Source organism: Oryctolagus cuniculus, chromosome 17, assembly GCF_964237555.1.
Source record: "Oryctolagus cuniculus chromosome 17, mOryCun1.1, whole genome shotgun sequence".
Taxonomy (NCBI): domain Eukaryota; kingdom Metazoa; phylum Chordata; class Mammalia; order Lagomorpha; family Leporidae; genus Oryctolagus; species Oryctolagus cuniculus.
In genome coordinates this window covers 65,690,641-65,715,935 of record NC_091448.1, presented here as the reverse complement: position 1 = coordinate 65,715,935, position 25,295 = coordinate 65,690,641, and the positions used below count along the sequence as shown (strand labels likewise).

General features: G+C 44.4%; 2 protein-coding genes and 1 long non-coding RNA gene across 3 annotated transcripts in view; 1 reads left to right on the top strand and 2 right to left on the bottom strand.

The window, feature by feature from the left end:
* LOC138846314 (leucine-rich repeat-containing protein 37A2-like) overlaps positions 1–1,391 on the bottom strand; it is a 30,202-nt gene extending 28,811 nt beyond the window's left edge. The window contains exons 1-2 of the mRNA XM_070061717.1: positions 1,297–1,391; positions 602–682 (exon numbers count right to left, since the gene is read on the bottom strand). Coding sequence (XP_069917818.1) covers positions 602–621 — 20 coding nt within the window. The 5' untranslated portion in view covers positions 622–682; positions 1,297–1,391. The remainder of the gene's footprint in view (positions 1–601; positions 683–1,296) is intronic.
* LOC138846330 (uncharacterized) overlaps positions 1–25,295 on the top strand; it is a 75,371-nt gene that overhangs the window by 32,193 nt on the left and 17,883 nt on the right. Inside the window, exon 2 of the long non-coding RNA XR_011383797.1 lies at positions 3,045–3,143. This is a non-coding gene — a long non-coding RNA (uncharacterized lncRNA). The remainder of the gene's footprint in view (positions 1–3,044; positions 3,144–25,295) is intronic.
* On the bottom strand, positions 3,752–18,876 carry LOC138846309 (leucine-rich repeat-containing protein 37A2-like). Its single transcript, XM_070061703.1, has 3 exons — positions 9,504–18,876; positions 7,792–7,863; positions 3,752–4,288 (listed from the first exon to the last, which is right to left on the bottom strand). Exons 1-3 carry the CDS (start codon positions 14,639–14,641, stop codon positions 4,213–4,215), a joined length of 5,286 nt encoding a protein of 1,761 aa, XP_069917804.1. The 5' UTR covers positions 14,642–18,876; the 3' UTR covers positions 3,752–4,212.

Sequence of the window (25,295 nt, the reverse complement as noted above, 5' to 3'; positions counted from 1 at the left end):
ACCAAAATGAATTGTGTTTGGCTGGGATTCTGAACCACAGAACAGGTGGATAGTCTTTCAACATCAGGTTTAGTGGAGAATCTGTATCTTGAATCTAAAATTCCCTTGGGCCATTGAACATCACAGAATTGTTGAGTTGAAAGTGAATAAAACTCACTTTCTGTTGCAGTTTAGTCAGGACAAAATATGTGGGATTAGGCTAGAGCAGTGTATTTTTTTATTTTTTTTAACACTACAGTTTAACATATATGCCACTTCTTCCTATTTCAAAAGTTATTAGTATCCACAGATAATTTATAAATTGAGAGCTAAATACATTTTGGAAAAAGCTTATGATCTGGGTGATGGGGAGAGACGTGCCCTTTGGCTGGGTCCCAGGAATTATTTTTGCATTAGGATTTAAAAGCAGGTAACCCTGAGAAAGCACCAGAACCTTTTTCTCCCAGAGTACTTTGTGTTAGATTTTTGGAAAAAAAAATGGAAATGAAGACCTTCTTTGCAGAGTTTATATACAGGGCTTAATACCCAGATAACCATAACTGTATACAGTTTCTACACATAAATGGTTTTTAAATATGTATTCATCATCTATTTCACTTACACATTGTGCAAAAACTGCATTCCATGCCACGCCTGAAATGTCCCAAAGCTCAGTTCTGTCAGTAAATTGCAACCAAGATTTCTACAAAAAAAGACACAAGTCAAAGAGAATGAAGAAGAAAAAAAGAAATATTTTCAGAATACTCTTCTTTCAGGAGTGATTCTAATTTTTATAGATGAAACAATACTTCCACATTTTATCTACACACTAAAGAATTTACTGGTACTGGAAGATTTGGTTTCTGAATTATACTTGCACATTTACATTAAATTTCATCATATCATTTTCATATTACATGACATACTTGTACTGTGTGATCTTTACTTCTCTGGAACAGAGTTTCACAACTTGAATACTATTGACATTTTGGACTCGATAATGCTTTTCTTGTGGAGGTTTGTCCTGTACATAGTGGGTGGCTTAACAGCAGGCTGGGCTTAGCTCACGCAGTGTCAGCAGCACGTGCAGGGCTGCAAGCTGTTACCTGAATGCAAAATCATGTTGGCTGAGAAGCCCTGCTCTGTGGGATTCACTCTGACTTTTGTACCTGATAGTATTTTTGCTAGAGAGGAAAAGGACCTGTTACAGAATTTTAGCAACCTTCTACTACAAATGTAAAGTAGAATCTTAACCCTATTTCAAGGTGAACAGTGAAGATTTATTAAAATTCCAAATGTGATGAAATTGTAACTTACATAGACTGCAAAAAAGGGAGTGACTCAAATGCACGTCTTTCGATAAACTCTATTTTATTGCAGGATAAATCTCTAGGAAAAGGAAAACATTGCCTTGGTTAGCTATTAGCTATATAGTCAGTGGGGATAATAAAATTTGCATTTGATAATGGTGGATATGCAGTTTTTACCTAAACTGTAAAGCTTTGGACTTGTATTTGACCCTCTGGAGATACTACCCCTTCTTACAACCTCTCCTAATAGTCTCACTGTTAGAACCTTCATCAATGACATACACAACTATAGATCTTGATAGATTGTGGTGGTAAACTTTCCTGAGAGCAGAATTGATTAGATGAACTTTCATAGTCTTCATCCATTTGAAACAAGGAGCAAAGCTGTCATCTCCATTTTTAATGTCTAATATTCCAAAGAACACTCACAATTTTATACCTTTCCTGGTTTACTCCTAGTTTTCTAACTTCATTCAATACCAGAAAAAAAGATGCCCTTTTGAATCATTTGAAAGGAAATTGGTTCTCTAATTAATTCATTATTTTGAACTGATTCAGAATTACACTTTCTGTCATACTAAAGGAAATTTATTTGTTGCTTGTTGCTTGATATTCCATGAAAGCCATGATAGAACCGTCAGAAAACAGCACGACACTGGATTCCCACTTGAAAACACTCTTGGTGGTAGAGGACTCTTACTTCCACTGATTACAATTTGACCCTCACTTTTCACCTGCAACTCATCTGTTGGTGGCTCCATCTCTAGAATCTCCTTCTCTCCCCTGTACCACACGCAGTCACCAGGGGGACTTGCCCTAAGTGACTCTCCGAGGCCAACATCACTAGGTGCTTACAGAAGAGGCAGATTCTCAGCCCTGTTCTAGACCGACTCAGGCAGTTACTGTGGGGGTAGGGTTCAGAGCCCCAGGTAACTGTGGTGCAAGCTCAAGTCTGTTTTAGAGCACTGCTGTGACAGCATGGTTCCCCGTGGTGACTCTTGCTCAGCATTCAAAGGCCTGGAAGACCTGGCTTCACCCTCCAGCTTTCCCTGCATCTCTGTGCCTCAGAAGCTTCCATGTTTTCCCTTTCTCCCACGATATTCTCTCCAAGATGTCTGATGATGCCCACTGCCCCCTTGGAAGTCCTGTTCAACTGGCATTGCTCCCTGGTACCATCGTCCCTGACCCAGCCCAAAGTCTTCTCCCTCGTCTGGACTCTATATCCATTTCTTTTAATATCGTTACTTGTGCCTTCCATTTCCCCAGAGCATAAACTTCTTGAAAGCATGGATTTGGCCTTGCTCACCTACATTGCCCACTATATTTAAAACTGACTCATGGAAATAGACTCAGGTGTTTATTAAATGAAGGAATGGTTGAGTAGGTAGAAGAATGAAAATTGAATTTTTAAAAAGCAGTGTGGTTTTATTATTCCCTGGTCCCTCTGCAGCACTCTGTCAGCTACATAGTGCTTATTGGGTATTGGTTTGAGCTTGTGTATTTGTTTCCCCTGCAAGATTGTGAGCCCCTGGGAAGGTGGGATCCTATCTTACTCATTTATGTGTCTCCAGTACTAGGCAAAGTGTTTGGCTTTCTCTTTCAGCTTTAAACAATTGATTGGCATTTTGAAAGTGAAGTAAATACGTATGCTAGCATAAACTAATTAGGCTACAAAGGATTTTCCAGCAGAAACAATGACGGGCCTATTCTACCGGCAGTAGTTTCATTTGTTTTTCTCCAAACCATGTTTGCAAGGTTCTGGAGCCCAGACGGCAAAGGTGCTCAAGAGGAACCATGCAGATGTGGTTGTCCCCGTATGGCCTAGAAGTTCTGATCATCATTCAAAGGAGTGTTGTGAGTATCACATGCTATGTTCCTTAAGCCTTGTACTTTTGAGACAAGAATCTATTTGCTGAAGAGGCCCAGTAATTAGCCTAATAAGGATTAATGATGTGCACTTCCCAATATTATGTAGCCATTGTTTTAATTATCTATTTCCAACATGGGTATAATAGTTCCTTAATTGAAATCATTAATGCCAAATCTGTTCTCTTGGTAGCTTAGTATTCTTGATAATATTGTTTATATAATTTTCCTGTTTATCAAGTCACTTAATGGCTAAAGGTTAACTTATTCAAGATTAGATCATCTAACAACTTTCAGTTGACGGCATTCAAATTAATGTTGTTGGTTTATGTTTTCTTCCCTTTGTTGTATTAAACCAACTTGTTCAAACCTTGCTTGTAAAGGCCAGATGATAAATGTTTGAGACTTGGTCGGCCACATATTGTCTCTGTTGCATTTTCTTGTTTCTTTGTTTCTCTATACAGTCCTTTATAAATATAAAACTAATTCTTAACTTAGGACCTGTATGAAGACAGACCTTGGATCCAATTTCATCCATTGCTTGTAAATTAAATACAAATGTAATCCGCGGCTCACTAGGCTAATCCTCCGCCTTGCGGCGCCGGCACACCGGGTTCTAGTCCCGGCCTGGGTGCCAGATTCTGTCCTGGTTGCCCCTCTTCCAGGCCATCTCTGCTGTGGCCAGGGAGTGCAGTGGAGGATGGCCCAGGTACTTGAGCCCTGCACCCCATGGGAAACCAGGAGAAGCACATGGCTCCTGCCATCGGATCAGCGCAGTGCGCCGGCTGCAGCACGCTGGCCGCGGCGGCCATTGGAGGGTGAACCAATGGCAAAGGAAGACCTTTCTCTCTTTCTCTCTCTCTCTCTCTCTCTCACTGTCCATTCTGCCTGTCAAAAAAAAAAAAACACAAAGCACATAGTAGGTATTCAACGTTAGAGATATGAGACCCTACAGTGTAGACTTCCAGAAGAAACCTTAGAGATTATCCAGCTGGGACCCATATTTATTTCCTAGATAATATAACTAAAATCTCATAAATAAGTATGATTAACTGACTTACAAGTGTTGGAGGGACAGCAGGCCTTCAAATGAGTCCTTATGTAATTCAGTCAAGTCATTTTCACTGAGGATTCTGGAAAATGAAAGAGGTACTTCTGAATCAAAATGACAACTGCAGCTGTTTGCTTCATAGGACTAACTCTGTATGTAGAGGAAACTTTGGTAATGGTGCTGTTTAAATACCCAGATTCTAATTTACTTCTAGGGTGGCAATGTCTGTTGTATTTTAATTTAAACCATTTTTCCCACTCTCCCTTTTTTGTCCATCTCTATACACCTATCCGTCCTTCCCACCAAATCATAAATGTAATGTCTGCTCTGTAGGTCACAATGTCCCTGTTAGAACCTAACACTGGGAGGCACCAAGATTGCCAGAACTGCCATTTCCTTCTGTTTTTTTCCCCCAAGCCCTGCTACCGAAGCCCCATGTTTGAGGTATACCGGGGCTACAAGTTAAGGTTGACCAGGGAGGCAGTAATGATGGCTGAGTATTTAAATCCCTGCCATCTATGTAGGAGAACAAGACTGAGTTTGAGGTTCCTGAGTTTGACTGACCCAGTCTCACCACTACAGGCATCTGGGGAGTGAACAGTGTATGATAGCATGCTGCCTTTGCCGCTCAAATAAGAAAAATTAAATTTTCTTCCCCTTCCCTTTATCCCTTAGTCTTTCCAATTCCCTTCTTCACTCTTCAGAGGAAACTAGTGTTATTTACTTTTGTGTCAGATGACTCTGATTTTTTCTTTTTCCAAAGATTTATTTATTTATTTGAAAGTCAGAGTTACACACAGAGAGAAGGAGAGGGAAGAAGGGAGAGGGGAGAGGAAGGTCTTCCATCCGCTGGTTCCCTCCCCAATTGGCCACAACGGCTGGAGCTGTGCTAATGAGGAGCCAGGAGCTTCCTCCAGGTCTTCCCATGTGGGTGCATGGGCCCAAGGACTTGGGCCATCTTCCACTGCTTTCCCAGGCCACAGCAGAGAGCTGGATCGGAAGTGGAGCAGCTGAGACTCGAACCGGCACCCATATGGGATGCTGGCACTGTGGGTGGTGGCTTTACCTGCTATGCCACAGTGCCAGCCCTGACTTTGATTTTTCTTACAAGTTTGGGACATCTTTAAATGAAGCATAACCAAAATAAATACAAACTGTGTATTGTATTTAGGAAACATCATAAATTAGAAGTCACAACTGCCTGATTCTAGCATTTTCCCATCAGAAATGAGATAGTAGGCTAAGGGGAAACTTTTATCTTTTTTAAAAAAGATTTTATTTATTTGTTTGAGAGTTATAATTACAGATGGAGAGAAGGAGAGACAGAAAGGTCTTCTATCCACTGGTTCACTCCCCAAATGGCTGCAATGGCTGTAGCTGGGCCAATTGGAAGCCAGGAGCCAGGATCCATGAGCCTCTTTGGGGTCTCCTACATGGGTGCACAGACCTAAGTGCTTGGGCCATCCTCTACTGCATTCTCAGGCCATAGCAGAGAGTTGGATTTAAAGTGGAGCAGCTGGGACTAGAACTGGTGCCCGTACAGGATACCGGCACCGCAAGTAGCAGCTTAGCTCACTGCACCACTGCAGCACTGCACAGGCCCTGGGAAAATTTATATTAAAGTGATCATAACCCTTCTCCTTTGTCTGTTATATGTCTTGTTTGTATTCAGAAATAATTTATGATGTCTGTACAAGTTGTCCCAGTGATATAACATGCAAACTGTCGTGAAAAATGTCAGTTAATTCCTTTTTTTTATTATGTTACACTCAGCACTTCAAAATTTCTAGTTCACTGGCCTAGGTGACATGATAGATTTTTATTTTTAGTTAATTACTTTGAATGTTAAGTATTTTCCCCCAAAATTGGGAGTCTAAACTGATTCCTTTCAAAAATCAGTAAGGAAAAGATAATTCAACAAATGGACAGTGGACAAAACCTCAACGAAACATAGATGTTCAATAAGTATATAAAGACATTTAAATTTATGAGTAATCAGAGAAATCCAAATTCAGCTGGGAACCCTTTTATTTGCCAGTCACATTAGCAAAAAGACAAAGAGCATCCCGAGGTGAAAAGGTGAAGGGAAGAGTCAGTGTTGGGGCATAGCAGGCTAAGCCGTCACTTGAGAAGCGTAAATTCCATATTGGAGAGCCTGGTTAAAGTCTTGGGCCCTCTGCTTCTGAGCCAGATGCCTGCTAGTGCACCTAGGAGGCAGCAGATGATGGCCCAAGTGCTTGATTCCTCGTCATCCCTGTGGGAGACCCAGAATCAAGTATTAGATCTTAGCTTTGGCCTGGCCCAGCCATGGCTGTTTTGGGCATTTGGGGAATAAAGCAGTGGATGGAAGATTCTCTCTTTCTCTCACTCTCTCATTTGCTCTCACTCCATCTCCCCCTCCACCCACTCCCATAGTTCAAGTAAACAAATACATCTTTTTAAAAAGGATGAAGGGAAATGAATGTTCTTATATTCTGTTAGCTGGAGTGTAAGTAAGTGTGCACAGCTTTTCTGAGGGCAATTAAAATTTCCTATTTCCGTCGTCTTCATCCATTTTCATTCTTTTTTTTTTGAGATTTATTTATTTATTTGAAAGTCAAGTTACACACAGAGAGGAGAGGCAGAGAGAGAGAGAGAGAGAGAGAGAGAGAGAGAGAGGTCTTCAATCCACTGGCTCACTCCCCAGTTGGCCACAATGGCCGGAGCTGTGCTGATCCGAAGCCTGGAGCCAGGAGCTTCTTCAAGGTTTCCCACATGGGTGCAGGGGCCCAAGCACTTGGGCCATCTTCCACTGCTTTCCCAGGCCATATCAGAGATCTGGATCAGAAGTGGAGCAGCCAGGACTCACACCAGCGCCCATATGGGATGCTGGCATGGCCGGCGGAGGCTTTTCCGCTATGTCACAGTGCTAGCTGCCCCATTTTCTTTCTAGACTTCTATTTTGCAAAATGCTTGTCCATGTTCACAAGTGTGCACGAGGATTTTCCTTGCAGCAATACATGAGAAGTGGACATAATTGAAAATCCATCAATAGAGGGATTATTAAGTAAACTGTGAAATGGCCATCCATACTATAGAATATCATGCAGGAGTTAAATGAATAGGGTAACTGACTGAGTACTAGGAGGGAAAGAAATCCAGAAGAAACCATGAAGTGAAAGAACCAAGTTGCAGGATGTTACTATTTAGGTTAAAAAAAGAAAGAAACCACACAACACAGCTATTATGCTCTATGTAAATATGTTTGTAGGTAATTTTTTGGAAGGATATATGCCAAACTCAGAGCAGTAATTATTACCTCATAGGTAGGGAGTTAGGACACAATGAAGGTCTTCACTATCCCTATCACTTTTTATCTACTAAGAATGTAATGGTATTACTGATAAAATGCAAATAAATAGAAGTAGTTTCTTATTTCAAATTCTGTGCCTCGTTAAAACAACCATAGAATTATAATCAACAGATGTTGATTGTGACATGGAGAGGGAATACTTTTTCTGACATACTGACCTCAAAATAGTAGAACAAGAAAGCTCTTACAATGCAGTTAGTTTTGTGTATTCATGTTTGGGAGCGTGTACTCACAGTGTCTCAGCCCAGCGGTATGCTTTCCATACATTTTCATCAATGAAAGAAATCGAGTTTCCTTGGAAATTTCTGTAAAGGAACACAGTTCACATCCTTGAATGGGTTGGAAAAGAATGAACAGAATGAGGAAAAAAATCATGGCACCCTCATGGGGGAGTATTGAAATACAGAAATATTATCAGCTTTCTAATAAATACCAGTGCTTTTATGTTCCGTAGCTCTCTGCTTCCCAGTTTGCTCACTCAATAAATAATGTGGGGCCACTGACATAAACAATGAAGCATCCTCTCAGAAGCTTGACTTTGTCTCTGTCCAGTCTCTTTGACAGTAAAGACAGTCATTCACTTTGAATATTAAGTATTTTCACCAAAATAACTCAGGTGTCTACACTGACTTCTACAAATCAGTGAGAAAAGGATAAATTATTCAAGAAAAAATGGGCAAAATGTATTGTCACCAATAAGAATAATGAAAACCTATGACAGGTAATACCAGTGCTTTGGCCAAGCGCCCTCTGCTGAAATCTTTCCAAGTACTGAATGGATACAGACAATTTAAAATCAGAGGGACTAAGGTGCTGATGTGGAAAGCCTTTTGGAATACAGCATAGGGTAAAAGTGCCGATCACTGAGCCAGGAGCCAAGCATTACCTCCATAGGAAAAAAAGTGAGAGGAGGTTGGAAGGAAAGACGCACACCTGGGTTACAGGTGACAGAGTGAGGACCAGGGGATGATGAGGGTGTGTGGGGGTTCATACTTTCACATTTTATCCTACATTCTGTGCACTTTTTAAAAAGTGGGAAGGTGCTCATAATCGATACTTGTTTACAAGAAGCTGTTAAATGACTTATATTTAGCTTCAACTTTGAATTGCTGTGAGTGCTTACCTTTAACTCTGTCCTCACTCCTCAGCAACAATGAACCTATTTGTTTTAGGTACACATTTTCCTGGAAGCAGGAGCAGCAATAAAACAGATACCTGTGTGCTCACCTGCCTGGTGGATATGTCCTCTCGGGTTACTTTATGCTCATCAATAAAAAGTGCCTAACACTGAACACATCTCCCACTAACGGGCTCTTCTTTCTGACTGCTGTGCTTCTGCCTTATAGACCACCATCATTCTCGTTGTCATCCAGGGTAAGACTGTGGAGTCACGCATTTTTATTTTCTGTTACAATCCATCGCACAATTCTTTAAGCCAGCTTTACAGATGAGGATATTGAATCCAAGCTAAATAACTTGTCCAAAGTCACAAAGCTAATCCCTGGGAGACCTGTGTTCAAAGCCAGGCAACCTGGCTCCAGAATCTATCCTTAAATCTGTTGTATCATCTCTAATAAGTCGGGATGAGGGCTGTGTTGAAGAGTGGGATTAAAGCAATGAGGTAATAACATGGTGAATGTCAATAAATAATGAATCAGGAAAAGCAGTAAGGGCAATCACATGAGACTGTAGAAGAGACAGAAGAGAATAAGAGAAGGAGGATCAGGAAAGCTCACAAGCAAAGTGGCCACTTGGGGGTGAACCAATGGCAAAAGGAAGACCTTTCTCTCTGTCTCTCACTGTCCTACTCTGTCTGCCAAAACACACACATACACACACACACAGTCAACATAAGGTGGGGACTTGAGGAGGGCTCAGAAGATCTTGGGGAAAAGCTGCTGAGACAGGCAGGCTGTAGGGAACCATGAGGAAGGGAGATTCTTACAATATGCTGAAGGTGCCGTTGTAGCTGTTGGGCTCTGGTACAGGAACTCTGTGAAGCTTCTGCACTGGACCGAGGCCAGTGCATGAAAGTGTCTCATCTTTGCAGGAGCAGAGCTCACAGACATTTATGGTGGCAGCCGCATTCAGGGGTTGATCTGTGACTTCAGTTAGGGTTGAGTGCTGAGTCTGAACCTGGCCTGGATGTAGATCTGTGGTCTTCTTCAGGGATGGAGAATGGCCAGCTTTTGCAGTGGGTACCAGAGTTATGGTTAGCTCCATCTTGGAAGGCTGAGCTATGACACTGGGTGATGTTGGGTGCTGAGCTTGATGCTGACCTGCTGTTGGAACTGTCATCTCATTGTCCCCTGGGGACTGAGTTACGAGCTCCTTTAGTGGCTCTGTAGACTGAGTTAGGGTCATTTGCATGGTAGTAGAAGGTGTAGCCTCTGTAGTACGTTGTGGAGTTTGGGTAATTTCCAGGTCCAGAGGCTTGACTGTGACTTGAGGCAGGTTTGTATACTGAGTCTGAATCTGGACTGGAGGTGAAAATGCCACCTCAGGGTACATTGGATAAGGAGGAGGAGATATAGACTTGAAGGCTGTAGAATGTTCATCCTGTGTAGTGGGTACCTGAGTTATGGTTGACTCTAACTTCGAAGGTTCAGCTGTGCCACTGGGTGACATTGGATGCGGAGTTTGATCTTGACTTGGTTTTGGAACTACCATCTCATAATAAACTGGAGGCTGACAGACCACTTCATTATGTGGCCCTGGAGGCTGCCCTGAAGTCCCCTGCATGGTTGGGAGTGGTTCACCCTCCACAACGGATTCTGGAGTTAGGGTAAGTTCTACATCAAAAGGTTGAACTGTGACTTCTGTCAGGGTTGGATGCTGAGCCTGAACCTGGTCTGGTTGTGAAAGTACCTCCTCATGGAGCACGGGAGGTACTTTAGTCTTCTTCAGGGCTGTAGAATGTTCAGCCTTCCTGGTACGCTTTGCATTTATGGTAAGCACTGTGTCCAAAGGCTGAACTGTGATGTGAGGCAATGTTGGATATTGAGCTTGATTATGACCCAGTGTTGGAACTGTCACCTCTTGATGTATTGGAGATTGGGTTACACCCTCCGTGGGAGGGTGACTTGAGGTCTCCTGCATGTCTGTAGAGGGTTCAGTCACCATACTGCTGGTTTCTGGAGTTATGGTAAGTCCCAGGTCCAGATGTTGAGTTGTGACTGGAGTCAGGTTTGGAGATGGAGCTGTAGTCTTGCTCAGGTCTGCAGGATGCTCAGCCTCTGTAGTAGGTTCTGTAGTAATGGTAAGTGCCAGGTCTAAAGGTTGATTTGTGACACTGGGTGATAGTGGAGGTTGATTTTGACCCTCATGATGCACTGGTGGCTGAGCTACAGATTCTTTAGGTGGAGTCTCCTGCACATTTGTGGCAAGTTCAGCCTCTGTAATGGGCTGTGGAGTTATTGTAAGTGCCAGATCAAAAGGTTGAAATGTGATGTGGGGTGATTTTGGAAACTGAGCTTGATCCTGAGCTGGTGTTGGAACTGTCATCCCCTGATATCCTGGGGGTTGAGCTATACCCCCCTTAGATGGCCCTGGAAGCTGAACTGGGGCCTCCTGCATGATTGGAGAAAGTCCACCTTCCATTCCAGGTTGTGTAGTTATGGTGAGTTCCACATCCAAAGGTTGACCTGTGACTTTGGTCAGGTTTGGTTGCTGAGTTTGAAGCTCCTGCTGTCTTGCAGATGACTGAGTGTCAGGGAAGTCTTGTGGCTCGGCTGGGGCTACATTTTGCACTGGAGCTTGTTCTGCATTCTTGAGGGGCTCTGGAGGCTCAGCTGGAGAAAGTTCCATCTTTTCAGGCAGTGCCAGAGGCTTGGCAAGAGGAGGCCCAAGCTGGGTTGGAGAAAATTCAACTTTCTTGGTGGGAACTGTAGGCTGGGCAGGTCCTTCCTGCTGACTCCAGTAAGGATAAACTTCTGGAGTGGGCTTTAGGGTTCTGGTAAGGTCAATATCCACATGTTTTGGTTTGGTTTTAGACAACCTTAAATGCTGAGTTCTGAGTATTTCCTCTGGAATATGAGGTGAAAATGTCATATTCATTGGGATAGCATCACTCATCTCTGGGAAGATATCTGAAGGCTGGTTTGTGTTTCCCTGTTGGAGTGGTAATTGGTAAGCACTCACGGGGCGCTCTAGAGGTGGAACGGAAATCCCCTGCTGGCTTGGTGAAGGTTCCTTCAGTTCTTCAGGCTGAACTGGGACCCCTGGAAGTGGGGAGTGCTCATCCTCTTCCGGGGGCTTTGGCTGCTGAGCTGTGTCTGCCTCCTGGTCTTTCAAAGACTCAGGCTCCGTAGGGAACACTGAGGTGTGGGCTTGGGCTTCCTGATGGATTGAAGGTGCAGCCTCCTCGGTGGCCTGTAAAATTTCAGCTGTTTCCTCCTGCTGGGTCGTAGAGGGTTTCTCAGCCTGCATAACTTCTGGAGATTGAATTGGCAGTGGTTCGACCTCTTCAAGAGGCGTTGGAGGCAGAGCTGGGACTGAGGCCTGAGTTGTTGTGACCTCGTGGCTGACTGGAAATGTTTCCACTTCTGCTTCAGGTTTTGGTGTTAGGGTCACCTGCAGGTCTGGAGGTTTAGTAGTCACATTGGGCAAGTCGTACTGCTGAACTTGATGGTGACCGGGAGGTAAAATGGTCACTGTGTGATGACTTGGAGGCTGGGCTGGGACTTCTGTCTTCTTTCCAGAAGATTCAACCTCCTCAGAAGACTCAGAGGGCTGCCTTGGTTGCTCCTGCTCACTGATATAAGGTTCGGTCTCCATAGGAGGGACTGGAGTCAGAGCTAGGACCTCCAGCTGGCCTGGAGGAGCTTGAGTCTCCACCAGGGCCTCCGCGTACTGAGCAATCTGCTGCTGTTCTCTGAGAGAAGGCTCTGTCTCCACGGGAGGGCCTGGAGGAGGCTGAGTCTCCACCAGAGCCTCCGCATACTGAGCTATCTGCTCCTGTTCACGGGGAGAAGGTTCTGCCTCCACGGAAGGGCGTGCAGTGTGAGCTCTGGGTGCCTGCTGGAATGGGGAAGGTTCCGTCTCTGCAGAAGGGACCGGAGTCGGCTCTGGGGGTTCCTGCCGGGCTGGAGAAGCTTCTGTCTCCAGGGAAGGGCCCAGAGTTTGATATGGGGTCTCCTCCTGGGCTGGAGAGGGTTTGTTCTCTACAGAAGACTCAACATACTGAGTGGGCTGCTCCTGATCACTAATATAGGGTTCTGTCTCCACAGAAGGGCCTGGAGTCTGAGCAGAGCCCTCCTGCTGCGCTGGAGAAGAGTCCCGCTCCATGGTGGGCTCCGGAGTTATGGTCAGCGCCACATCTGCAGGCTTGATGGTCACGTTGGGCAGGTTATAACGATGAACTTGATTCTGATCTGGAGACCAGTCCGTCCCCTTCTGAATCTGTGGAGTCTGAGCTATGATATTCTCTTCAGGAGATTCTAGCGCTTGAGCTCGGGGATCTTGCTGTACTGGAGATTTGACTTCCACAGGGAGTGCCGAAGGCTTCTCCGGATCTTCCAGTTGGCTTCTAGAAGGTTCAATCTCAGGAGACTCAGAAGGCTGAGCAGGCTGCTCCTGATTGCTGGAGGAATATTCAGTGCTCACAGGCAGGCCTGGAGGCTGAGCTGGGGCCCCCTGCTGGCCTACAGATGGGCTGACTTCCTCAGCATACTCTGAGGGCTGAGCTGTGGCATCGTTTTGGGTAGAGAAAGGTCCAGTCTCCTCAGGGAGATCTGAGGTCTGAGCTAGACCCTCTTGAGTCCAAGATTCCACCCTCCCAGGGAATTCCGGAGTCTGCACTGGGGCCTCTTGTTGGGCTGAGGGGAGTCCCACTCCCTCAGGATGCCCCAGAGGCTGAGCTGGAGCCTGCTCCGTGCTTGGAGTAGACTGAACTTCCTCACCTGCCCCTGAGGCTTCTGTCAGCTCCGTGTCTGCAGGTTTCAGTGTGACGCTGGGGAAGTTTGCTTGGAGAGCTACAATCTGAGGTGAGGATGGAGTGTTAAGATTGTGATTCACTGATGCCTGACCTACTACTTCTGCAGTAGCAAATGGATTCTGAGCGGGGGCCTCCTGGTGCAACGGAGATGCTTCTTCCTCAGGCTGCTGCAGGTCTGCACCTGGGCCCTCTTGCTGGGGTGAAGAAGGTTCATCTGGTTCAACGGCCTGTGGAGGCGGAACTTGTCCTTCTTGCTGTGCGGAGGAGGATTGGATGGGCTCCTGAGTCTCTGGATTTTGAGTCTGGCCCTCCAGCAGGAATTGAGATGGTTCAGCCTGCTCAGAGGGCTGTGCAGGTTCCCCTGGGTTCTCCTGGGATTCCGTAGGAAAACCACCAGGATAGACCCCATAGTCAGCCGGCAACACTTGATTTTGACCCTGAAGCTTGTCTGCTTTGTCTGGAGTTCCAACACCAACCTTAGGAAGCCGTTGACGCCGAGCTAGATCTTTCTTGGGGATCAGGGTCAGGGGTGAAACAATCAACTTGTTTCCTTGTGAACTCTGACTGTCTAGAGGTGGAACGAGTGCTTCCAATGACTGGTGAATCTTTCCTTCCAGTCGAGGAGGCAGAGCCGGGGGCTGATCCTGATCCCCGTCTAGCAGGGGAATGGCCTCTGGTAGCCTCTGTTGTCGAGGAAACCTATTGAAATACTGGTACGGACCAGGACCAGCAAGCTGTTCTGGCTCTGGGGGCAGTTCCAGAAAAGGAAGCAAACTCACAGTGGACTCTTGAGGCGAGGCCAGCACCTGGGAGAGAGCAGAAGACCGCAGGTCATCAAAGCTGCTGGGGTCTGCCGGGGGTGTGAGTGCGTCAGGCGATTCAGGTGGGAAGTTCGAGGAGTGGGAAGACCAGGGCTCAGAGAGCCAAGGGAGGCTGGAGGTCAGCTGGACCAGGTCCTGGGCCCACTCCAGAGGCTGAATCGCCTGGACTGGCAGCCACAAAGGCTGCCAGTTGAAGAGGAGCCATGGGACCCACAGGCACAGATGGGTCATTGATGGGGTTTTCAGGATACAGTGACTCAGGCTGCTGGGGCACATGCAGTATGCCCTGAGCAGGAGCTGGTGGATTATGGCAGCCCCTTGGAGCATGTGCCTTAGCAACTGTGCACCCCGCCCCACCCTTTATGACACCTGACCTTTATTTACACATTCTTTATTAGGCTCCGCCTCCAGGCCTCTTCTGCTTTGAGCCAGGGCAGCCTTTTTCTACAGCCACTGGGTCACAGACCCAGGTGGCTCCAGAACCCCAGCAGCCCACTAGTGTGGGGTGGGGCTGGGGAGGCAGACTTTCCCAAGGAAGTAACAGGGCTGGTTTTTTTTGGGGGGGGGGGTTCTTCAGAGTTATCTGGTTCTGGTTGCTAGCTTGAAGTTTCCTCCTCCAAGTTCAAATCCAAGAGCTGTCTTTCCTCCCATCAGGGCCCTAACTGGCCCTATTATGCTTATTTATTATGGAACGAGGCCATTTCCTCTAAAGTCTCAGTATCCTTGTTTTCATATTTGACAATTCTGTTAGGTAGGGGCTACAGTGAAATCAGTTCTTAGAAGATTTCTGTAGAGACATGGGCAATTCAGTGTGGGTGTGATGATTAGAACAGAAATCAATAGCAGTTTACATTGGCATAGGAAAACTTCCTCCATTCTACCCTGGCTCAGTACAGCTGCTAGCCTAGAAGTAACAATGGCACTCTCTAGTGGTTTTACCCTGTGTGGCCCATAGAGAAGATGTGTAAGATGTTAAAGTGCACAAAGCATACTGCTGTGACCAGAACCCAGCTGACTTCCTTCAGAGCCCTTTTCATAATCTATTTTATTATGTACTGTCTGACACAGCTTCTACTATGGAAACTCCAAGAGAGTTCTCTATCTTGTTCCCAGTACCTAGCACATGGCTTGGCATATGGTAATGATTTTCATATTTTTAAAAGTTGAAATGATTATTTGAGAGAGCGCTCTTTTGTACTGGATTATTTCCCAAATACCTGCAATGGCTGAGATGGGGCCAGTCAAACCAGAAGTCAAAAACTCAATCCAGCTTTGCCATATGGGTGGCAAGAACCCAACTACCCAAGCCATGGCTGCGCTCAAAGTCTGCATTAGGAGGAAGCTGGAGTTAGGAGCCAGATCTGTGTGTTGAACCCTAGGTACTCTGAATGTGGGATACAAATGTCTTTATTGCCAAATACTCCAGTAATGGTGTTAAAAATGGAAGTGAGGCTGGTGCCATGGCTCAATAGGCTAATCCTCCACCTGTGGTGCCGGCACAGCGGGTTCTAGTCCCGGTTGGGGCGCCAGATTCTGTCCCAGTTGCTCCTCTTCCAGTCCAGCTCTCTGCTGTTGCCCGGGAGTGCAGAGGAGGATGGCCCAAGTCCTTGGGTCCTTCACCTGCATGGGAGACCAGGAGAAGCACCTGGCTCCTGGCTTTGGATCAGCGTGGTGCGCCGGCTGCAGTGCACCGGCCATAGCGGCCATTGAGGGCTGAACCAATGGCAAAGGAAGACCTTTCTCTCTGTCTCTCTCACTGTTCACTCTGCCTGTCCAAAAAAAAAAAAAACACACACAAAAGGAAACAATGTCAATTATTGTTGGAGGGAATGAGGATGACTACAGTCTTTCTGTAAAGCATTCTCTTAATACTGAATTTGTGTGTGTGTGTGTGTGTGTTTGGGCACAATAATCTCAATATTGTTATCTCATTTACAAAAATAAGACATTAATGAGAAAGATAGGAAACAATGTCAATTATTGTTGGAGGGAATGAGGATGACTACAGTCTTTCTGTAAAGCATTCTCTTAATACTGAATTTGTGTGTGTGTGTGTGTGTGTTTGGGCACAATAATCTCAATATTGTTATCTCATTTACAAAAATAAGACATTAATGAGAAAGATAAGTACCTAAATACTTTATAAATGTAGAGAATAAATGCATTAACAAATACAGAAATATATATTGCAGGATAAAGTCACCAACTGTGACACTGGCATCCCATATGGCCTTGGGTTCAAGTCCCAGCTGTTGCACTTCTAATCCAGATCCCTGCCAATCCATCTAAGAAAGCAAAAGAAGATGGCCCAAGTCTCTGGGCCCCTTCACCCATGTGGGATATCTAGAAGAAGCTCCTGGCTTCAGTCTGGCCCAGCCCTGGCCATTGCAGCCATTTGAGGAGTGAAACAATGGATGGAAAATCAATCTCTCTCTCTCTCTCTCTCTCTCTCTCTCTCTCTCTCTCTCTTTTTCTCTCTCTCTGTAACTGTGTCTTTCAAATAAATAAAATAAGTATTTTTTAAAAAGATCAGAGAAAAACAGAAAAGCATGTATGCTATAATGCGATAAGAAACAGTAGTGTTTGAGACACCAGTTAGGAAGCTTGCATCTCATAACAGAGTACTTGGGTTCATATCTTGGCTCTGCTCCCAATTCCGTTGCCTGCTAATGCACACTTGGGAGGTAACAGGAGATAGCTCAAGTAGTTAGGACCCTAACACCCACATGAGAGACCTGGATTGAGTTCTGGACTTCTGGTATTTACCTGACCCAGCCCCAGGCATTAAAGGCATTTGGAAGATGAAGAGCAGATTGCTGCACTCTCGCTCGGTGTCTCTCTTGCTCTGTCCCCCTATGTCTCTCTTTCAAATACATACATAAACACATTTTTTAAAAAGAAAAGATGATTGGGGCCAGCACTGTGGCATAGTGGATAAGGCTGCAACTTGCCATGCTGGCATCCCATATTGGCGCCAGTTCGAGTCCCAGCTGCTCCACTTCCAATCCAGCTCTCTGCTATGGCCTGGGAAAGCAGTAGAAGATGGCCCAAGTCCTTGGGCCCCTGCACCTGTGTGGGAGACCCAAAGTAGCTCCTGGCTCCTGGCTTCAGATCTGCCCAGCTCTGGGCATTGCAGCCATTTGGGGAGTGAACCAGCAGATGGAAGAGCTCTCTCTCTGTCTCTCTGCTTCTGCCTCTCTGTAATTCTGCCTTTAAAATATCTTTTTTTTGGTGTTGAGTCAGTTGTCACCGATCAGGGAGAACATATGGTATTTGTCCCTTTGGGACTGGCTTACTTCACTCAGCATGATGTGTTCCAGATTCCTCCATTTTGTTGCAAATGACTGGATTTCGTTGTTTCTTACTGCGGTATAGTACTCTAAAGAATACATATCCCATAATTTCTTTATCCAGTCTACCGTTGATGGGCATTTAGGTTGGTTCCAGGTCTTGGCTATTGTGAATTGTGCTGCAATAAACATTAGGGTGCAGACCGCTTTTTTGTTTATCAATTTAAACTCCTTTGGGTAAATTCCAAGGAGTGGGATGGCTGGGTCGAATGGTAGGGTTATCTTCAGGTTTCTGAGGAATCTCCAGACTGATTTCCATAGTGGCTTGACCAGTTTGCATTCCCACCAACAGTGGGTTAGTGTCCCTTTTTCCCCACATCCTCGCCAGCATCTGTTGTTGGTAGATTTCTGTATGTGAGCCATTCTAACCGGGGTGAGGTGAAACCTCATTGTGGTTTTGATTTGCATTTCCCTGATTGCTAGTGACCTTGAACATTTTTTCATGTGCCTGTTGGCCATTTGGATTTCCTCTTTTGAAAAATGTCTATTGAAGTCCTTGGCCCATCTCTTAAGTGGGTTGTTGGTTTTGTTTTTGTGGAGTTTCTTGATCTCTTTGTAGATTCTGGTTATTAACCCTTTATCTGTTGCATAGTTTGCAAATATTTTTTCCCATTCTGTCGGTTGTCTCTTCACTCTCCTGACTGTTTCTTTTGCAGTACAGAAACTTCTCAATTTGATGCAATCCCAATAGTTGATTTTGGCTTTGACTGTCTGTGCCTCCCGGGTCTTTTCCAGAAATTCTTTGCCTGTGCCAATATCTTGAAGGGTTTCTCCAATGTTCTCTAATAACTTAATGGTGTCAGGACGAAGATTTAGGTCTTTAATCCACGTTGAGTGGATTTTTGTGTAAGGTGTAAGGTAGGGGTCTTGCTTCATGATTCTGCACGTGGAAATCCAGTTTTCCCAGCACCATTTATTGAATAGACTGTCCTTGCTCCAGGAATTAGTTTTAGATCCTTGATCAAATATAAGTTGGCTGTAGATGTTTGGGTTGATTTCTGGTGTTTCAATTCTGTTCCATTGGTCTATCCATCTGTTTCTGTACCAGTACCATGCTGTTTTGATTACAACTGCCCTGTAGTATGTCCTGAAGTCTGGTATTGTGATGCCTCCGGCTTTGTTTTTGTTGTACAAGATTGCTTTAGCTATTCGAGGTCTCTTGTGCCTCCATATGAATTTCAGCATCATTTTTTCTAGATCTGCGAAGAATGTCTTTGGTATCTTGATTGGGATTGCATTGAATCTATAAATTGCTTTTGGGAGAATGGACATTTTGATGATGTTGATTCTTCCAATCCATGAGCATGGAAGATTTTTCCATTTTTTGGTATCCTCTTCTATTTCTTTCTTTAAGGTTTTGTAATTTTCATCGTAGAGATCTTTAACGTCCTTGGTTAAGTTTATTCCAAGGTATTTGATTGTTTTTGTAGCTATTGTGAATGGGATTGACCTTAGCAGCTCTTTCTCAGTCATGGCATTGCTTGTGTATACAAAGGCTGTTGATTTTTGTGCATTGATTTTATATCCTGCCACTTTGCCAAACTCCTCTATGAGTTCCAATAGTCTCTTAGTGGAGTTCTTTGGATCCTCTAAGTACAGAATCATATCGTCTGCAAAGAGGGATAGTTTGACTTCTTCCTTCTTGATTTGTATTCCTTTGATTTCTTTTTCTTGTCTGATGGTTCTGGCTAAAACTTCCAGAACTATGTTAAATAGCAGTGGTGAGAGTGGAAACCTCCTGAAGTGAAATGGACACTATGAGAAATGGTGACTTGATCAGCATAGCTCTGACTGCTAATGGACAACTTAATACATTATCCCTCATAGTATTTTTTTTTGTCTGTTCTACTTAATATGACTGGTTTAATTCTGTAATTATCACACAGTTATTCTTAAGTGTTGAAAATTAACCGAAATGTGATCCCTGTTAAACATAAGAGTGGGAATAAGAGAGGGAAGAGATGTATAATTTGGGACATGCTCGGGCTGACTTGCCCCAATTGGTAGAGTTGGAAACATACCAGGGGATTCCAATTCAATCCCATCAAGGTGGCATGTGCCAATGCCATCTCACTACTCCAAGTGATCAATTTCAGTTCACAATTGATCATAATGAAAGGACTAAGAGTCAAAGGGAGCACATAAACAAGTCTAGTATCTGCTAACACCAACCGATAGAATAAATAAAGGGGAGAGTGATCCAACATGGGAAGTGAGATACTCAGCAGACTCATAGAATGGCGGATGTCCTAAATAGCACTCTGGCCTCAGAATCAGCCCTAAAGGCACTCGGATCTGGCTGAAAAGCCCATGAGAGTATTTCAGGCATGGAAAGCCAAGACACTCTGGCAAAAAGATCTCTGTGAGTGAGATCCCAGTGGAAAGAACAGGTCTTCAAAGAGGGAGGTGCCTTTCTCTGAAGGGAGGAGAGAACCTCCACTTTGACTATGACCGTGTCTAAACAAGATAAGAGTCGGAGAACTCGAGGGGCTTCCATAGCCTTGGAAACTCATAACTGGTGCATAGGGAGATTACTGATGCCATAAACAGGAGTGTCAATTGGTAAAGTCAACAACAGGAGTCACTGTGCACTTACTCCTCATGTAGGATCTCGGTCCTTAACGTGCTGTACACTGAGGCTTAATGCTATAACGAGTACTCAAACAGTATATTTCACTTTGTGTTTCTATGGGGGTGCAAACGACTGAAATCTTTACTTAATGTACACTAAACTGATCTTCTGTAAAAAAAAAAAAAAAAAAAAAAAGAAGAAAGAAATTTTCAATTCCCAACTTGACTCTCACTGGGATTAAACATGACAATAGGTCTGATCTGATTTCATCATCATTTTAAAAAAATCATCTATTATTTTTCACTTTATGTTTCTGTGTGGGAGCAAACTGTTGAAATCCTTACTTAAGGTATACTAAGCTGATCTTCTGTATATTAAGATAATCGAAAATGAATCTTGATGTGAATGGAAGGGGAGAGGGAGTGGGAAAGGGGAGGGTTGTTGGTGGGAGGGACGGTATGGGGGGGGAAGCCATTGTAACCCATGAGTCGTACTTTGGAAATTTATATTCATTAAATAAAAGATTAAAAAAAAATCTTTTTTTTTTGACAGGCAGAGTGGACAGTGAGAGAGAGAGAGAGAAAGGTCTTCCTTTGCCGTTGGTTCACCCTCCAATGGCCGCCGTGGCCGGCGTGCTGCGGCCGGTGCACTGCGCTGATCCGATGGCAGGAGCCAGGAGCCAGGTGCTTTTCCTGGTCTCCCATGGGGTGCAGGGCCCAAGCACCTGGGCCATCTTCCACTGCACTCCCGGGCCACAGCAGAGAGCTGGCCTGGAAGAGGGGCAACCGGGACAGAATCCGGCACCCCAACCGGGACTAGAACACGGTGTGCCGGTGCCGCTAGGCGGAGGATTAGCCTAGTGAGCCGCGGCGCCGGCCTGCCTTTAAAATAAATAAACAAATCTTTAAAAAGAAATAAAGATGAAACTAATAATATTTCTTCAAAAATATAAGGGTATATAATTGTTTATGATCAAATGTAAGAGTAACATGAAACAGAGAAAACTTTGATTTTATTAGAAGATAGAACTGGGGCATTTTTATTTTTTAGATTTCTACTGTTTCTTGAATGCTTGTTTTCAATAAAGTAACATTAAATAAAAGTAAGTAAAATACTGAAAGGAAAAAATTTATGAACTACAGGTGGGGGAGACTACCTGTTACAAATTGAAGGAACCTAGAAAATTTGAAGAAAACAATTGATAGATTTATCATTATAAAAATGGTAAAAGATGCTATATTAAAAGCCAAAAATTCAAATGATTGAGTGGGGAAAATATTTTTCACATCCGTAACAGGAAAAGGTTATTATCTCTAATATTTTAACAACACCTACAGGGTCTGGCATGGAGGCATAACAGATTAAGCCACCATCTGCAGTGCCAGAATCTTGTGTGGGTACTACTTCAAGTCTCAGCTACTCCACTTCCTATCCAGCTCCCTACTAATGCACCTAGGAAAGCAGTGGAAGATGACCCAGAATATTTGGGACCGACTACTCACAGGGGAGACAAGGAAGAAGCTCCTGGCTCCTGGCTTTGGCCAGGCCCAGCCCCTAGCCATTGCAGCCATTTGAGGAGTATACCAGCAGATGGAAGTTTTTTTCTCTCTCTCTCTAACCCTGCTTTTCAAATAAATAAATAAATATTTAAAAATAAATCACCTACAAATTAATTAAAACAATTAGTAGGGAAAAATATACTAGATGTATGAACCAGCAAGTCACAGAAGACAAATTGAAAATGGCCTGCAAATACATGATAAGACGGTGATTTTCACTATTAATTATGGACATGCCAATTCAAACATAACTTTTCTGCATATCTAATTGGCAAATTATTTTTATAAAAAATGGGTAGCACTGTGGACTGGAACTGGTGTAAGAAAATTGGCAGATTGGGCCGGCGCCGTGGCTCACTAGGCGAATCCTCTGCTTTGTGGCGCCGGCACACCGGGTTCTAGTCCCAGTTGGGGCGCCGGATTCTGTCCCGGTTGCCCCTCTTCCAGGCCAGCTCTCTGCTGTGGCCAGGGAGTGCAGTGGAGGATGGCCCAAGTGCTTGGGCCCTGCACCTCATGGGAGACCACGATAAGTACCTGGCTCCTGCCATTGGATCAGCGCGGTGTGCCGGCCACAGTGTGCCGGCCACGGCGGCCATTGGAGGGTGAACCAACGGCAAAGGAAGACCTTTCTCTCTGTCTCTCTCTCTCACTGTCCACTCTGCCTGTCAAAAAAAAAAAAAAAAATAGCCAGCACCGCGGCTCAGTAGGCTAATCCTCCACCTTGCGGCGCTGGCACACCGGGTTCTAGTCCTGGTCGGGGCACCGGATTCTGTCCCAGTTGCCCCTCTTCCAGGCCAGCTCTCTGCTGTGGCCAGGGAATGCAGTGGAGGATGGCCCAAGTGCTTGGGCCCTGCACCCCATGGGAGACCAGGAAAAGCACCTGGCTCCTGCTTTCGGATCAGTGCAGTGCGCCTGCCGCGGCGGCCATTGGAGGGTGAACCAATGGCAAAGGAAGACCTTTCTCTCTGTCTCTCTCTCTCTCACTATCCACTCTGCCTGTCAAAAAAAATTTAAAAAATAAAAAAATAAATTAGAAAATTGGCAGATTTAAGAACAGTTCATTAAAAAATGTAAGAGCAACAGATGGTGATGCGCCAAGTTCTGCATATAAATTTCCCTGAAGTTATCATCTGACTCCTAAAATGCCCACGTGCAGGGCATACTGCAAGAATCTCGATGGAGACACTAGTCTTGTGTATGTGATCTCTTTGACTCTTAGTCCTATCATTATGATCAATTGTGAACAGAAATTGATCACTGGGACTAGTGAGATGGCATTGGTACATGCCACCTTGATGGGATTGAATTGGAATCCCCTGGCACGTTTCCAACTCTACCATTTGGGGCAAGTCCTATTGAGCATGTCCCAAACTGTACATCTCCTCCCTCTCTTATTCCCACTCTTATATTTAACAGGGATAACTTTTGAGTTAAGTTTCAACACTTAAGAATAATTGTGTATTAATTACAGAGTTCAACCAATAGTATTAAGTAGAACAAAAAAACACTAAAAGTGATAAAGTATTAAGTTGTTCATCAATAGTCAGGGCAAGGGCTGATCAAGTAACCGTTTCACATAGTGTCCATTTCACTTCAACAGGTTTCCTCTTTGGTGCTCGGTTAGTTGTCACCAATCAGGGAGAACATATGATACTAGTTATAGCATTAAATCACAATGTACAGCACATTAAGGACAAAGATCCTATATGAGGAGTAAGTGCACAGTGTATCCTGTTGTTGACTTAACAAATTGACACTCTTGTTTATGGCGTCAGTAATCACCCTAGGCTCTTGTCATGAGTTGCCAAGGCTATGGAGGCCTTTCGAGTTCTCCGACTCTGATCATATTTAGACAAGGTCATAGTCAAAGTGGAAGTTGTCTTCTCCTGTCAGAGAAAGGTACCTTCTTCTTTAATGACCTGTTCTTTCCACTGGGATCTCACTCACAGAAATCTTTCATTTAGGTCATTTTTTTTTCCAGAGTGTCTTGGCTTTCCATGCCTGAAATACTCTCATGGGCTTTTCAGCTGGATCCGAATGCCATAAGGGCTGATTCTAAGGCCAGAGTGTTGTTTAGGACATCTGCCATTCTGAGTCTGCTGTGCATCCCGCTTCCCATGTTGGATCATTCTCTCCCTAATGCTACAACTAGTACTTAAACAGTATTTTACACTTTGTGTTTCTGTGTGGGTGCAAATTGTTGAAACCTTAATATATGCTAAATTGATCTTCTGTATATAAAGATAATTGAAAATGAATCTTTATGTGAATGGAAGGGGAGAGGGAGCGGGAGAGGGGAGGGTTGCATGTGGGAGGGAAGCTACGGGGAGGGGGGAAGCCATTGTAATCCATAAGCTGTACTTTGGAAATTTATGTTCATTAAATAAAAGTTAAAAACTAAAAAAAGCAACATCTGCAAAGGTGAGAAACAAAGAGAATTCAGCTACAGCTACTGCTTGTGACAAAGATAAGAAAATTTAGAGCTTGAATTCCATCAAGTTAGAGGGGTTGATTATCAGCTTGGATTTTCTATGGAAGGGCCATAAAATAAGAGTAAATACTTTGTCTCAAGGCTAAGGAGTTTCTATAAGAACAATAAAAACAAACAAAATAAACCAAAACTATGAAAATATACTTCCACTGGCTCAAGGTGACTGGTCAACAATGTATCTTCCTAATGGAATAAAATAACTCTCTTCAGAGAAAGTATATGGAGTCCACAGTCCCCATAACTAATTTTCTAGTATTTAGTATATGTGACAACAGCACAATCAAAATACTAAATATGTGAAAAATGTGACCCATAGTGAACTGAAAAAGCAGTCAAAAGAAACTTTAATGACCCAAAAACGGAAGTTAGCAACAATTTTAAGAGGGAAACTACAAAGATTAGTAAGTCTGAATTTTTTTTTTATTTTTTTGACAGGCAGAGTGGACAGTGAGAGAGAGAGACAGAGAGAAAGGTCTTCCTTTGCCGTTGGTTTACCCTCCAATGGCCGCCGCGGCCGGCGCGCTGCGGCCGGCGCACTGCGCTGATCCGATGGCAGGAGCCAGGAGCCAGGTGCTTCCTCCTGGTCTCCCATGGGGTGCAGGGCCCAAGCACCTGGGCCATCCTCCACTGCACTCCCTGGCCACAGCAGAGAGCTGGCCTGGAAGAGGGGCAACCGGGACAGAATCCGGCACCCCAACCGGGACTAGAACCCGGTGTGCCGGCGCCGCTAGGTGGAGGATTAGCCTAGTGAGCCGTGGCACCGGCCAGTAAGTCTGAAATTTTAAGTAAAAATGACCATTATGGGTGAGCAGATAGGGAAATTTCTGCAGAGAAGTAAAAATATTAGGCAGAACAAAATGGAAATGGTAGAACTGAAAAGTGAAATGTCTGGGACAAAAAAGCTCATGCCAGATGGACTTAGTAGAAGGGAATGGCAGAAGAGAGTGACCATGGTCCAGCACCATGGCTCAATAGGCTAATCCTCCACCTGTGGCACTGGCACACTGGG

Coding starts and splice junctions, on each gene's coding strand:
- LOC138846309 (XM_070061703.1), bottom strand. CDS start 14,641: ATGCTCCAAGGGGCTGCCATAATCCACCAGCTCCTGCTCAGGGCATAC. Junction 7,864..9,503: donor AACGGCACCTTCAGCATATT/GTAAGAATCTCC, acceptor GTTCCTTTACAG/AAATTTCCAAGGAAACTCGA. Junction 4,289..7,791: donor TACCGCTGGGCTGAGACACT/GTGAGTACACGC, acceptor TTCATTTTCCAG/AATCCTCAGTGAAAATGACT.